Here is a 15,684-nt window from a genome sequence, read left to right as displayed (position 1 = left end):
CCGCTTTCATTTATCTCTCAGCCTCCTTCAGTTCCCCCCTGCCATTCCTGATGAAGAACTTATGCTCGAAACACCAACTCTCCTGCTCCTTAGATGCTGCCTGACCAGCTGTGCTTTTCCAGCACCACATTTTTCGATGGCAATTTTCCACTGTCAGGTAAATGCCACTGTTGTAATGTACCCGTAGAGCTTGATGAAGGAGCAGCAGGTTCTCTAGCACAAGACTTTAGTACGATTGCCGGGATGTTGACAGTGCCCATAACTGTTTCTTGATATCACATGAAGTGAGCAAATTGGCTGAAGATTGGTCTGTGTAATGCTGGGGACCACTGGCAAAGGCTGAGATGGGTCATCCACTTGGCACTTCTAGCTGAAGATTGCTACGAATGCTTCAGCCTTATCTTTTGCATAAAGTGTTGGGCTCTTCTACCATTGTGGAGCAGCTGCCTCCAGTGAGTTGTTTAATTGTCCACCACCATTCACGACTCGATGTGGCAGGACTCCAGAGTTTAGGTCTGATCCGTTGGTTGTGGGATTGAGTACCTCTGTCAATCATTTGCTGCTTCTGCTGTTTGGTACCTTCACCAGGTTGATACATTAATGTTAGGTGTGCCTGATGTTCCTGGCAATTCTTTGAGTCTTCATTGACCCAGGGTTGATACCCTGGCTTGATGGTAATGGTTGAGTGGGGATATGTCAGATCATGAAGTTGCAGATTCTGCTGGAGTACAATTCTGCTGCTGTTGATGGCCCATAGTGCCTCATGAATGCCCAGTCTTGAGTTGCTAGATCTGTTCAAAGTCTGTCCCATTTAGCATGCTGACAGTGTCACACAACATGACGGGGAGGCATTCTGAATATGAAGCTGGGACTTAGTGTCCACAAGGATTGTGCAGTGGTCACTCTTAGCAATACTGTCTGTAGCCGGCAAAATTGTTATGGATGAGGTCAAGTATGTTTTTCCCTCTTAGTGGTTCCTTGACCACCTGTCTAACAGTTATGTCCTTTAGGATCCAGCCAGCTTGATCAGTTCTGGATGTAGGTTTGCTCACTGAGCTGGCAGGTTCAATTCCAGACGTTTCGTCACCCTACTAGGTAACATCTTCAGTGGGCCTCAGGCAAAGCACTGCTGATAATTTCTGCTTTCTATTTGTGTTTGGGTTTCTTTGGATTGGTGATGTCATTTCCAGTTTTTCTCAGGGGGTGGGAGATGGGGTCTAACTCGATGTGTTTGTTGTTAGGTTTTGCCAACACTAGGGCAGTGGTTAACACAGTTTTCAGGCTGTCAAATGTTTTCTGAGATTCCTCCGTCCACTGATATTTATTGCACTTCTTCAACAAATTAGTGGAGCAAACACACTGCTAAAATTTGGTATGAATGTCCCATTATAACCACTCAGTCCCAAGAATCACAGTACTGCTCTTTTCATTGATGATATGGGAAACTCCTCAATAACCTTTTTTTCACATCCAAAGGAACCAATTTTCCATGTCAGAAACGGTCCTGTCAACCCTGCAAAGTCTTTCTACTAACATCTGGGGGCTAGTGCCAATATTGAGATAGCTGACTCAGAGTCTAGTCATATTCACAGAATCGTAACTTACAATGCTCCAGATAGCATCACCATTCTGGATGTAGGTTTGTTTGCTGAGTTGGAAGATTCTCAAAACCCACTACGCTTGATCAGTAGTGCTGCTGTCAAGCCATCCTTGGTATCTGCATCCTTGTTACCTTTAGTACTTTCTCTAAGCACTGTTCAACTTGGAGGACTATTGATTCATCAGCTGAGGGAGGATGGTATGTGGTAATCAGCAGGAGGTTTCATTGCCCAAGTTTATTCTGAAATCATGAGACGTCCTGAAGTCCAAAGTCAATATTGGACAAAATTTCTTTGTTGAGACTTTGTAGTGATTGATACAACTGAGTGGCTTGCTAAGCCATTTGAGAGTCAACCACATTGCTGTGCGTCTGGAGTCACATGTAGACCAGACAAAGGAAGGAAGGCAGATTTCCTGAAGTATATTAGTGAGCCAGATGGGGTTTTTTCCTGACTGTGTCAACAGTAGTTTCATGGTCATCGGTAGATTTTCTAGCTCCAGATATTTCTTATTGAATTCAAATTCCACTATCTGTCATGTTGGAATTCAAACCCAGAATGCCAAAACATTAGTTGACTTTCTGGATTATTAGTCTAGCGATAATTCCATAGCTAATCACCTCCCCCATATGCTGCTTATTGTGGCATCTGCATTAATAAAGATGCTAATATTACTGCTTTGAAGTATATGTTTACCTGATGGACATCACCAACCCAAGGAAACCTAAACACAAATAGAAAGCAGGCCATGCCACCAGTGCTTCATCCAGAGGCTCACTGTTGTTACCTAGTAAGGTGACGAAACATCTGAAAACGAACCTTACAGCTCAGCAAGCATATCTACATCTACACTCATCTTTATAATCCCCGTTGCTTTCATTCAGTTTTTTTTTGGCTACTATTCCAAAACAGGAAGTGCAGAGTTGATGTTTTCAATATGCAACATTACAACTTGGTTTGAAGCGTATAATGGAGTTTCCATTTGGGAAAATCCAGTACTACAATAAAAATTCTTCCCATTCAATCATGAGTTTTTCATGACATGTTAAAGATATTTGTTCTGAAGTATTTAAACCACTTAAAGTTCCTGTTAAAGTATGTTTTACATGATATACATTTGATCAATTCTTTTGATCTTCCAGGGTACAAGAGAAAACTGGACACCAGTACTTATCTTTTGGTAAGTCCAATTTCCCCTTATTCTTTATTCATACACAACTTGGGTGACAACTTGACGACCTTGTGACTATGCTGTCCAAGGGAACTTGTGTCACAATGATGACTGGATACCCAGGAACACTTCTGCCTCTAAACTGATGGCACCTTTTTTTTAGTGTTAATTAATTGTACTTTAGAGTATTGTTTTCAATTAGTTTGTTTCATGAGCAGAAACATCATTTTGAAATCTTTAATGTTATTAAGATGGCATGTGGGTGGGAGGCTTACCATTTGTGTTGTAAATCGTAATTAAAATAAATTTGGAGACCTGTAACAGTAGTGTAGGGGATAAGATGTAACATTATTAGAACTATTTCTATTAAAGAGTAGATTATTGAGCTTAGTCGTGCCAAGGCTTTCCCCCTTTGAAGAGGATTGGAGGAAGAGCCAATCAAACAATTCATGCAATTAAGAGTAAAATACAGATGCTAGAAATCTGAAATAAAAACAGAAAATGCTGGAGAAACTTGGCTGCATCTATGGAGCAAGAAACAGTTAAGATGTTTACAGTTTCAAAGTGGGCAACTGAGATTACCACCTTGCTCCCATGCAATTCATCACCAGGTCTAATAACAGAACCTCATTGACTATTTAGGTAATTTCTAAGTTTCACATTTGACTTCAACAACTCCAGAGCATAAGCTCTGAGTTTTATTTTGATTACAACCCCTACCCTGCTGTATCTTGTTTGTATTTTGTTGGCTTTGCTCTTTAAGGAGAAAGTGAGGACTGCAGATGCTGGAGATCAGAGCTGAAAATGTGTTGCTGGAAAAGCGCAGCAGGTCAGGCAGCATCCAAGGAACAGGAGAATCGACGTTTCGGGCATCAGCCCTTCATTCCTGAAGAAGGGCTGATGCCCGAAACGTCGATTCTCCTGTTCCTTGGATGCTGCCTGACCTGCTGCGCTTTTCCAGCAACACACTTTCAGCTTGGCATTGCTCTTTACCCTTTTATCCTAACACACCTATCATTCGTGAATAATTTACACATCAAACTCTGCTTTACCACCGTTAACACTTCATTTATCATTTATTCTGGGCATCCTCACCATCTGTATCACCTGCTGTTTCGTTGTCAACAGCATTTTCCATCCCCATTCAATTTTAAACAAGAGTTGTATCAGGCTCGAAATGTTAACTCTGTTTCTCTCTTCAGAGATGCTGCCAGACATGCCGAGTTTCTCCTGCATTTACTTTTTTAACTTAAAACAATACATTTACTCATTCTCAAATACAAATAGAAATTGCTGGAAAAACGCACCAGGTCCGCCTGCATCTGTGGAGAGAAATCAGAGTTAACGTTGTGTGTCCAGTGACCTTTCCTCAGAACCCAAAATGTTTACTCTGACTTCTCTCCACAGATACTGCCAGACCTGCTGAGCTTGTACATCACTTTCTGTTTTTGTTTCTGATATCCATCATCTGTAGTTCTTCCGGATTTTCATGTGTTCATTCTGTTTGCTGATCATAGTTCTACCCTGAAGTAACCCAGTTTTAAATAGTTGATATCGGTTCGTTCTTTCCATTGATCAATGAATAGATGACATCACATTTTGTATTATTAGTTCTTATGTTGTGTGCAACCCTCTGCTTCGTCTAAGTGGTGTTCAACTTGGAGGGCACTGATTCATCAACAGGTGGATAATTAGTAGGAAATTTCTTTGCCAATATATGACCGGATACCACGAAACACATGAAACCTGGAGTTGATGTTGATTGTCAAACCACTGTCTCCTGACTCTGCTGGGTTAGGTTTCCTCTATTTTCTCCAGTTGCTGTGCAGACCTCTATGGGCCATGTGCAGCAGTGGCTGGAAGTGAATGCATCAGAACACTGAGTGGCTGCTCAGACCCAGCTGTGCAACTTAAAGGGAGCATTTCTGCTGGGTCTGCCCTGCTAGCTGGACAAAACATAACCAGGAATAGCACTGGAAAATCCTGGGACTGGCTGTAAAGTATGATCTGGTGAGTATGCCTTTATCAGGTTGTAACTTGACTAGTCTTGACTATGGGATAGCTTTGCCAAGAGCACAAGCAACCAGTTGTTAGTGAGTAGAACTTTACAGGGTCAACTGACCTTTGTCATTTTCAGTGCCTAAGCTTATCTCAGGTGATCAGTCAAGTTTTATTATTTGATGTTTCTGTAGCTCTTTGATAAAACTAATTGCTAGGGGATTTCAGAGTACATTTAAGAGGTACGGTTGCACTTAAAACCACTTCTGAAGAGTCACTGAATTCAAATTCCTGCTGTTTTGTGTTTATTTCGATAATATATACTGTTTGATTTGATTTATTGTAGTCACATGTACCTAAGTACAGTGAAAAGCTTTGTTTGCAAGCAGTACAGGCAGCTCATAGCAAGCAAGGATGTACAGATCATAGGGTACTTATACAGAGTGAGGCATACAGATAAAACTTTGAGGAGGTGCGCGAAGTAAGATCAGCATTATTTGAATGTAGAGTGCATTCGTCAGCGTAATAATGGCGGCGAACCTCTTGAATCTCTGATCTGCTTTGTAATTTGCATTAGTCTACAGTAGAGTCATAGAGATGTACAGCACGGAAACAGAACAAACGGTCCAACTTGTCCATGCCGACCAGATATCCCAATCCAATCTAGCCCCACCTGCAAGCACCCGGCCCATGTCTCTCCAAACCCTTCCTATTCATATACTCATGCCTTTTAAATGTTGCAATTGTATTAGCCTCCACCACTTCCTCTGGCAGCTCATTCTATACATATACCACCCTCTGAGTGAAAAAGTTGTCCCTTAGGTCTCTCTTATATCTTTCCCCTTTCACTCTAAACCGATGCCTGAGGTTCTGGACTCGCCCCACCCGAGGGAAAAGACCTTGTCTATCCATGCTCCTCATAATTTTATAAACCTCTATAAGTTCACCCCTCAGCCTCCAATGCTCCAGGGAAAACATCCCTAACCTATTCACCCTCTTCCTATAGCTCAAGTCCTCCAACCATGACAACATCCTTGTAGATCTTTTCTGAACCCTTTCAAGTTGCACAACATCTTTCCGATAGGAAGGAGACCAGAATTGCACACAATATTCTAACAGTGGCCTAACCAATATCCTGTACAGCCGCAACATGACCTCCTAACCCCTGAACTCAATACTCTGACCAATAAAGGAAAGCATACCAAACACCACTTTCACTATCCTATCTACTTGCGACTCCACTTTCAAGGAGCTATGAACCTGCACTCCAAGGTCACTTTGTTCAGCAACACTCCCTTGGACCTTAGCATTAAGTGTATAAGTCCTGCTAAGATTTGCTTTCCCAAAATGCAGCACCTCACAGTTACCTAAATTAAACTCCATCTACCATTCCTCAGCCCATTGACCCGTCTGATCAAAATCCAGTACTCTAGGGCAGTATTGATGAATGATCAGCTCTGAAGAAGAGTTATCTAGATTCAAAACATTAGCTTGCTCTCACTCCACAGATGTTATCTGACCCACTGTGATTTCCAGCATTTTTGGCTTTCAGTTGATGATTCACCATTTAGTCTTACTCACTAAGGATACCAATCATTGGAAGTCCAGGTGCTTCCTATTTCATAGAAGCAAATTTCAAAGTTGATAGATTGCTTTAGCTGGCTTAGTTTCACAACTTGGTAACAGCAAGCCAGTTGATTCTAGCAAAATTAACTACAGCATTCTTCCTATGCCATTTGATGCTGCCAACTTGATCTATACTCTTCAGTTGCAGAACATCGATAAAGTATGTGTATTAAACATCTGAAATCTAACCTGCCAGGAGTTGTCATTAGTTTATTTTGGAAATTGATTTGAGTCTAAACTCAATCATTTCTTTATGTTCCACGGCATCCATATTCCTTTAACACTTTCATATTCCGCTTTTTTCACTTTCCCCATGGAAGAAAATTTTCATCGAAACCATTGTCAATTTCAGTACCTTGTTATTGGTAAGCTAATTTGAATATGACACCAAATAAGTTTTGCAACTAAACCTTATGTTTCACAAATCCTGACACGCTCAGTGCCTTTAAGCAGCATTTGTGCAAAGAAATAATTACAGTTAACCTATTTCTGTCTCAAGTAGTGACATAACCTTCACTTCACTTTTCATCCCTGTCTCTCGACAAATCAGGAAGGAAAGATCAAGATCTTCAGAGGTCTCTTGCCTATCTCTCAATCTAGGTGATTGATTATCATATGACAATTATTAGAGGGAATGAAATACTTAGAAAAGAGAGACCTTATACAAAAACCTAGATAAGTTGTATTGGTACTTTGTCTGCATCATTCCTGATGAAGGGCTTATGCTCGAAACATCGATTCTCCTGTTCCTCCAGTGCTGCCTGACCTGCTGTGCTTTTCCAGTACCTCACTCTAGACTCTTATGAGTCTAGAGTACAAAAACCTTAACCTTACGAGATTAAACTAAATCTTCAACTTGTATATATATTTGAGCTGAGTAGGGTATCTTGCACCCTGCAGTTGTCATAACACATCTGCAACATGCCATCTCTGTCCTTAATCACTTAAGAAAAAACTTCCTCCCTGTTTCTGGTATGTCACCTCACTTCCTGAAGACTTTAGGCATGCATCTGGTTCAGCCATTTTGTAGAACAAGGATAACTGCTGCTTTCAGCCATCGGCTTCACTCTCCTCTGACACAACAGGCTTCTTCATCACCAAGATTGAAGCCATGGTCAGCAGCCTCTGCATTTACCCCCTCACTTAGTCTACAAAATCTAGGTATTCGCTAGGCTTCACCTTACCCTATTCCTGAAACTACTCATGTCCTCTCTAGTTTTTCTTTCTTCTCTGCCTCATTCCTGCTCTGCAAAACTTGGGTGTATTTGACTTCCTTTTGTAGTTTGCATGATTGATGTTGTAAATAGTTTTGTCTCATCAAGTACTGAACTTGTTTTGCAAAGCCATCAGCATCACCACCTTACTCCTCAAATTTCCATTCGTGATCTTTTTTTGGACCAGCCTTGTCCATGTCACAGCAAAGAGCAGTTCAGAGGCTAGGTATTCCTTGGTATAGCAGCATGGTTAACTTAACTTTCCAAAATCTAACCGCCACTTGCAAGGAACAAATTGATATGTTAATGAAATACACTTGTCTCAATATGCACACCCATAACAACAGCATGTTGGGCACATGATCAATGCCTTCTCCACTAGCCTAAACTCCCACCACTAGCATACTTAGTTAAAATGTCTCCTATCCACAAGTCACACTGCAGCAATTCACCAAGACTTCATATGTTCCTCACCTTTCCTTAGGTGTAGCATGCAGTACGTAGAAAATAAATGTATGGGAATGCCATCAGTTCCTTGGTTCCTTTTTCCAAATCCCACACGATCCTGAATTGGACATTGCTGCTTCTTCATCAGTGAACAAGATCCTGGAACTCCTGGACAGGATTGAAGGATTACTTTCATTTTATGAATTGAAGTTGTTCAAAAAGACAATTCACTATCTTCAGGACTAACTAGGATAGGTAAAAATGTGGCCTTTCATTGTTACCAAGTCCTGAGAGAAAATACGTTGGCGAATTTGGAGATTTGTAGCTCAGGTGAAGGTTCTGGAGGTAGGTTTGTTCGCTGACCTGGAAGGTTCATTTTCAGATGTTTCATCACCATACTAGGTAACATCATCAGTGAGCCTCCGGTGAAGCACTGGTGTTGTGGCCTGCTTTCTATTTGTGTTCCTTGGGTTGGTGAATCATCTAGAAAGGAATAAGTTGATGAGGGATAGTCAACATGGTTCCGTGAAGAGTAGGTCGTGCCTCACAAACCTTATTGAATTCTTTGAGAAGGTGACCAAACAGGTGGATGAGGGTAAAGCGGTTGATGTGGTGTATGTGGATTTCAGTAAGGCGTTTGATAAGGTTCTCACGGCAGGCTATTGCACAAAATACGGAGGCATGAAATGGAGGATGATTTAGCAGTTTGGATCAGAAGTTGACTAGCTGAAAGAAGACAGAGGGTGGTCGTTGATAGGAAATGTTCATCCTGAAGTTCAGTTACTAGTGGTGTACTGCAAGGATCTGCATTGGGGCCACAGTTGTTTGTCACTTTTATAAAGACCTGGATGAGGGCATAGAAGGATGTATTAGTAAATTTGCGAATAACACTAATGTGTGGATAGTGACTAAGGATGTTGTAGGTTACAGAGAAACATAGATAAGCTGCAGAGCTGGGCTAAGAGGTGGCAAATGGAGTTTAATGCGGAAAAATGTGAAGTGATTCATTTTGCAAGCAGGAACAGGAATGCAGAGTACTGGGGGAATGGTAAGATTCTTGGTATTGTAGATGAGCAGAGACATCTAGGTGTACAGGTACATATATCCTTGAAAGTTGCCACCCAGATTGATCAGGTTGTTAAGAAGGGATATGGTGTGTTAACTTCTATTGGTAGAGGGATTGAGTTTCGAAACCATGAGATTATGCTGTTGAAGCTTCCCCAGTAGCTTCGGTGGGTAAGGGAGGACTCCCTACTGGAGTCTACTCAACCTTCCCTGGTTCTTTCCCTGAGATTGTTCAATTGCCTGGAATATATTCTTATAAGCGGTTCATTAAAGGTTTAGCATATTTATTGAAACATTTACTACAGTATCACAGTAACAAGACACCAAGCCCGAGTCTATGTAGAGATTCTAGAAATTCAGCAGAGTAACAGTACCAGCACTTACCAACCTCGGGCTCTCTGACTACTCCGAAAATGGCACTCAAAATATTTAGTATTTATACAATTTTTGCCCACTAAACATGTCAATTAAATACCTGCTGATGAACATGATGTCTTCACCCACATTCCAGCTGTGTTGCGATGAACTTTTGTTGACCGATTACATTACTAGAATAGCGATAACGTAACTTCCCTTGTGCCGACTCTGGTGATGACATTAAGTGTTGATATCCTCTAAAGTTTGGTCACATACTCATCACCTCATATCCTTGTTTTAAACCTGATTACTGACTGTCTTTTGTGTCTTAAACCCATTCCTCATTGTTTTCCAACTCACATGCTTGGTCAGTAAACTCTTGATTCAAACCCCTATTGTCTTTCCTCATAGGTACTTGAAGTTTGAAGTGATCTGTCAAAGGCTTTTGCTCCTCCTTAATGACTAATTTTTAAATTTCATAGCTGCCTAAACTTGCTCTTGTACAGAGCTGGGCTTCCTGCTTTTCCCAGCAAAGCTTGAAACCTTTAGTTAAGTTATCTTTCTTAGTACCTTTTGCTTTAGTTATAACATTCTTTGGTTTCTTTAATTCAATGCTTTCCCTTTGTGTCCTTTCTCAATGCTGCAGCTGTACAAAACTCTGGTGCAGCCACATTTGGAGTATTGTGTACAGTTCTGGTCACCGCATTATAGGAAGGATGTAGAAGCTTTGGAAAGGGTTCAGAGGAGATTTACTTAGGATGTTGCCTGGTATGGAGGGAGGGTCTTACGAGGAAAGGCTGAGGAACTTGAGGCTGTTTTCATCAGAGAGAAGCAGCTTGAGAGGTGACTTAATTGAGACATATAAGATAATTATAGGGTTAGATAGGTTGGACGGTGAGAGCCTTTTTCCTCGGATGGCGATGGCTGGCATGAGGGGAGATAGCTTTAAATTGAGGGGTGATAGATATAGGACATATGTCAGAGGCAGTTTTTTTTTACTCAGTAGTAGGGGCGTGGGAAATACTGCCTGCAACAGTAGTAGACTCACCAACGTTTAGCGCATTTAAATGATCACTGGATAGGCATGTAGATGAGAATGGAATGGTGTAGTTTAGATGGGCTTCAGATTGGTTCCACAGGTAGGTGCAACATCGAGAGCTGAAGGGCCTGTTCTGCGCTATAATGTTCTTTGCTCTATTTCCTCTTCTTTTTCTCAGAGGGTGATTGATTCTGGATCCAATCTATGTGTTTGTTGATCGAGTTCCGGTTGGAATGCCATACTTCTAGGAATTCTCATGCATGTCTGATGGGCTCATCTGATGTTGGATGTGTTGTCCCAATAAGTGGTGTCCTTCCTCATCTGTATGTCAGTGGGTCATGTCTTTTTGTGGCTAGTTGATGTTCATGTATCCTGATGGCTATTTTTCTGCCTGTTTGTCCAATGTAATGTTTGTTACAGTTCTTGCTAGGACTTTTGTAAATGGCGTTCGTTTTACTTACTGTCTGTATAGGGTCTTTCAAGTTCATTAGCTGCTGTTTTAGTGTGTTGGTGGGTTTGTGGGCTACCATGATGCCAAGAGGTCTGAGTAGTCTGGCAGTCATTTCTGAGATGTCTTTGATGTAGGGGAGAGCGGCTAGAATTTCTGGGTTGCTTGTTTGTGTTTATAGCTGAGAAATAGACAGATTCTTTCATTGGTTACCTGTTCTTTTTGAATACGCTGTATAGGTGGTTTTCTTCTGCTCTTCGTAGTTCCTCAGTGCTGCAGTGTGTGGTGGCTTGTTGAAATAATGTTCTAATGCAGCTTTGTTTGTGAGTATTGGGATGATTGCTTCTGTAGTTAAGTATTTGGTCCATATGTGTTGTTTTCCTGTAGATGGTAGTTTGAACTTCCCCATTGACTGTTCGGTCTACTGTGACATCTGGGAATAGCAGTTTATAGTGGTTTTCTTCCTCTTTTGTGAATTTTATGCCTGTAAGGATATTATTGATGGTCTTGAAGTTTTCCTCTAATTTGTTTCGTTTCGTTTAGACATGACAAAGGTGTCATCCACGTAGCGGACCCAAAGTTTGGGTTGGCTGGTTGGCAGAGCTGTTTGTTGGAGTCTATGCATTACTGTCTCTGCTAAGAATCCTGATATTCGAGATTCCATGGGTGTTCCGTGATTTGTCTGTAGGTTTTGTTATTGAAAATGAAGTGGGTGATAAAACATAAGTCCACTAGCTTAATGATGATGTCTTTACTGATGAAGTTGGTGGTGCCTCGTCTATGTGTCTTTCATTCTTCTAATAGCATAATCAGTATTCCTTTGGCCAGATTGAATTTGCTGGATGTGAACAGGGCTGTTACATTAAAGGAGACCATGATTTTATTATTCCCACTTTGACTGGGACAACACATGCATTCTAAGACAAGCCAAACAGAGACACTCATAGGAATTTCCAGAAGCATGGCGTTCCAATCGGAACTCTATCAACAAACACATCAATTTGGATCCCGTCTATCATCTGAGGAAAGAAAATGGAAATTACATCACCACAGGAAATGACATCATCAACCCAAGGAAACATAAACACATAAACAGAAAGCTGGCCATAATACTAGTGCTTCACCGGAGGCTCACTGATGTTACTAGTATGGTGACGCAACGTCAAAAAGCGAACCTTCCAGCTCAGTTAGCAAACACATCTAGAAAATATATAAAAACAATAGTGCATTTTCTGCTGTAAATTGATTGGACGATGAAGTAGTATTCTTACTTAGAAATGAATGTCCCATTTCATTACTTGAGCAATAATATCAAGGTGGCAGTTTTAGTTTCTTAATTGTAAGTTGGAAGATAAAGTGAATGTCACTGTTGAGCTGGACTGTTTGGCTGAAATGTGGGACACTATAGTAAAGACTGGAGAGAAATGCAAAATATGTAAATTAGATTGGAAATGAAGAATATTAAGAAGAATCTGCAAATCTATGTATCTCTTTTGATTAATATAAAGAAAAAGTGCTACTATTTCACCTAATTTATATCAGCCATTTTTCCCCATGCCATGCAGGCTGGAAAGTCTTGAATTTAGTCTGATTTATGGTGGTGAAGTTGTTTGATCTCAACCAGGCAATAATTGAGATGCTATCTTGGTTCCACTGAACTCAAGGGGTCAAGGTATGGATAGGGCCTTCATTCCTGGTGTTTGACCAAGTAATAACATATTGTACTGTTCACTCACTACTGAGTTGATGACAACAGAGTTCAAGTTTAAAAGGGAGATGACATTACCAACTTAGATTTTTTTAGTGTTCATGCATGGAATGTGGGTTGTCACTGGCTGGGCTAGTATTTATTGCCCATTTTTTTGTTGCCCTTAACTGGCTTAGTCATTTCGAGGTTAACCATATTGCCATAAGACTGTATTGACAATTGTTGCATGATCACCATTAGATTTGCTTCTAATGCTTCATTTTGTATAAAATGGTGTAAGAAATAAATCAGCCAAGACCCTGAAATGAATAAACCTCAGGAGCAACATTTTCACACAGAGAATGGTGTACACATGGAATGAGCTACCAGAAGAACTGGCAGAGGTCAGCACAATTACAATATTAAAAAAAATTTGGATACATACATGGATAAGAGAGGCACATAGGACTAGTTCAGTTTAGGAAACCTGGTCGGCCTGGATGAGCTGCGCCAAAAGACCTGTTTCTGTGCTGTACACCTATGACTGTTTACAAAGTTAATTTTATTGTTGAAGCTCACTCCAGCAAAGATGCAGAAATTATTAACAAACGGTTTAAAATGTAAATAATATAACTAACTCCGGCTAATGCAGAAACAACACACACAATCTCTCTAAGCATGCAAAAAAAAGTATCTGCATACTTTGATATTCTACAGAGTATCAAACCTAAAAGCTGGTCAGAAAAAAACAAAAGTATGCTTTGTCTCATTTAAAATAGACTATGTTGCTTCCAATTGTTCATGAAAAAATTTGTGTTGCTCATGCAGGGTGTCTATGGGTGTGTATCGGGAAAACCTTTTATTGTTTGTTGTACTTCAACTCCATTATTTCCATTGGTCCCAAACTTTGAATCTAAGCAGTTAATTCTAAGTCATAGCTGTTCATACCAATGTCGAAGGATAGTATGGAGTTCTGCCAACATCTCTTTTTTTTAATTGATTTATGGGGTGTGGGCTTTGCTGGCATTTATTGCCTATCCAGAGTTGTCCTTCAGAAGGTGGTGCTGATCTGTGTTCTTGTTTCAGTCTACGTGCTGTATGTACACCTGCAATGCATCAGGGAGGGAATTCCAGGATTTTGACCCAGTGGAAGCAAAGGAACAGCAATATATTTCCATGTCAGAATGATGAGTGGCTTGGAGGGGAACTTGTAGATGATGCTGTTCAAATATTTTTGTTATGATTGTCCTTCTAAATGGTATTGGTTGAGACTTTCAAAGATCCTGCCGAAGGATCTTTGGGAAGTTTCTGCAGTGCTTCTTGTAGATTATACATGCTGCTGTTACGGAATCTTGGTAGAGTGATTGAATGTTTGCGAATGTGGTGCCAATCAAGTGGGGTGCTTTGTCCTAGATGGCATCAAGTTTCTTGAGTGTCATTGGAACTGCACTCATCCAGGAAAATGAAGAATATTCTCTCACACTCCAAACTTGGGGTGGACAAGCTTTGGGGAGTTACTACTCATAGTATTCCAAATCTCTGACCTGCTCTTGTCACCACTGCATTTGTATAGTGAGTCCATTTGAGTTTCTGGTCAATGGTTGGTAACCCCTCCCAGGATGCTGATAGTGAGGGATTAAGTGATGGTAATGCCTTTGACTGTAAAGGGGCAGTGGTTAGATTATCTTATTGGAGGTGGTCATTGCCTGATATTTGTGTGGTATGAATGTTAGTTATCACTTGTCAGCTTCAAATCGCAACAAGGAAAGAACTCCCCCGTCCTGACCTTGTACCCCACCAACCTCCACATAAACCGCATCATCTGCCAACATTTCTGCCACCTACAAACGGACCCCACCACCAGGGATATATTTCCCTCCCCACCCCATCCGCTTTCCATAAAGACTGTTCCCTCTTTGACTACCTGGTCAGGTCCACACCCCCTAACAACCCATTCTCCCCTCCTGGCACCTTCCCCTGCCACCGCAGGAATTGCAAAATCTGTGCCCACACCTACCCCACCTCCATCCAAGGCCCCAAAGGAGCCTTCCACAGCCATCAAAGTTTCACCTGCACTTCCACAAATGTCATTTATTGTATCTGTTGCTTCTGATGCATCGGGGAGACTGGATGCCTCCGAGCAGAGCGCTTCAGGGAACATCTCTGGGACACTTGCACCAATCGATTCCACCATCCCGTGGCTGAACATTTCAACTCCCCCTCCCCCTCCCACTCAGCCGAGGACATGCAGGTCCTGGGCCTCCTCCACAGCCACTCACTCACCACCCAACACCTGGGCGAAGAACGTCTCATCTTCTGCCTTGGAATCCCAGGACATCAATGTGGACTTCATCAGTTTCCTCATTTCCCCAGCTCCAAACTTCCAGCTCAGCACTATCCTCATGACCTGTTCCACCTGTCAATCTTCCTTCCCACCTATCCGCTCCACCCTTCTCTCCTACCTATCACCTTTACCCCTTCCTCCATCCACCTATTGCACTCCCTTTATAACTAGAGCATCCTTTATTAAATAAGGTTAACAAAGCTGCACACAATACTCTTGGTGTGGTCTCAATAAAATGTTGTACAACTACAGCTAGATATCCCTGTTCCTGTACTCAAATCCTCACACTATGAAGAACATAACATAACATTTGGCTTCTTCATTGCTCTTGCACCTGCATTCTTACTTTCAGCGACTACAGTAAAATATGTCCCGGTCTTGTTGCTGATCCCACTTCCCAAATCTATTGCCATTCAAATAATAATCTGCATTCCTGGTTTTGCTGCCAAACTGGAGAAGCTCATATTTATTTGCCATGTATTCGCTTACTCATTCAAATTGTCCAATCACACGTGAAGCATTCCAACATCTTTCTCACAGTTAACCCTCCCACCCAGCTGTGAAGTCTACAAATTCGGAGAGATTACATTTAGTTCTCTTATCAAAACCATTCATCTACATATTGTGAATAGCTAGGATCCCAGCACTGATCCCTGAGGTACCCCACTAGACAGTGGCTGCCAAAGAAAA

The 15,684-nt window shown here is 41.4% G+C and overlaps 1 protein-coding gene across 1 annotated transcript in view; it reads left to right on the top strand.

The window, feature by feature from the left end:
- The window catches only part of slc30a6 (solute carrier family 30 member 6), a 159,878-nt gene that overhangs the window by 1,079 nt on the left and 143,115 nt on the right, over positions 1–15,684 (top strand). The window contains exon 2 of the mRNA XM_072580531.1: positions 2,741–2,778. Within this exon, the coding sequence (XP_072436632.1) occupies positions 2,741–2,778 (38 nt within the window). The remainder of the gene's footprint in view (positions 1–2,740; positions 2,779–15,684) is intronic.

Source organism: Chiloscyllium punctatum, chromosome 11 (genome assembly GCF_047496795.1).
Source record: "Chiloscyllium punctatum isolate Juve2018m chromosome 11, sChiPun1.3, whole genome shotgun sequence".
NCBI classification, from domain to species: domain Eukaryota; kingdom Metazoa; phylum Chordata; class Chondrichthyes; order Orectolobiformes; family Hemiscylliidae; genus Chiloscyllium; species Chiloscyllium punctatum.
The sequence above is the reverse complement of the archived record's forward strand: the minus strand, read 5'-3'. Positions and strand labels throughout refer to the sequence as shown.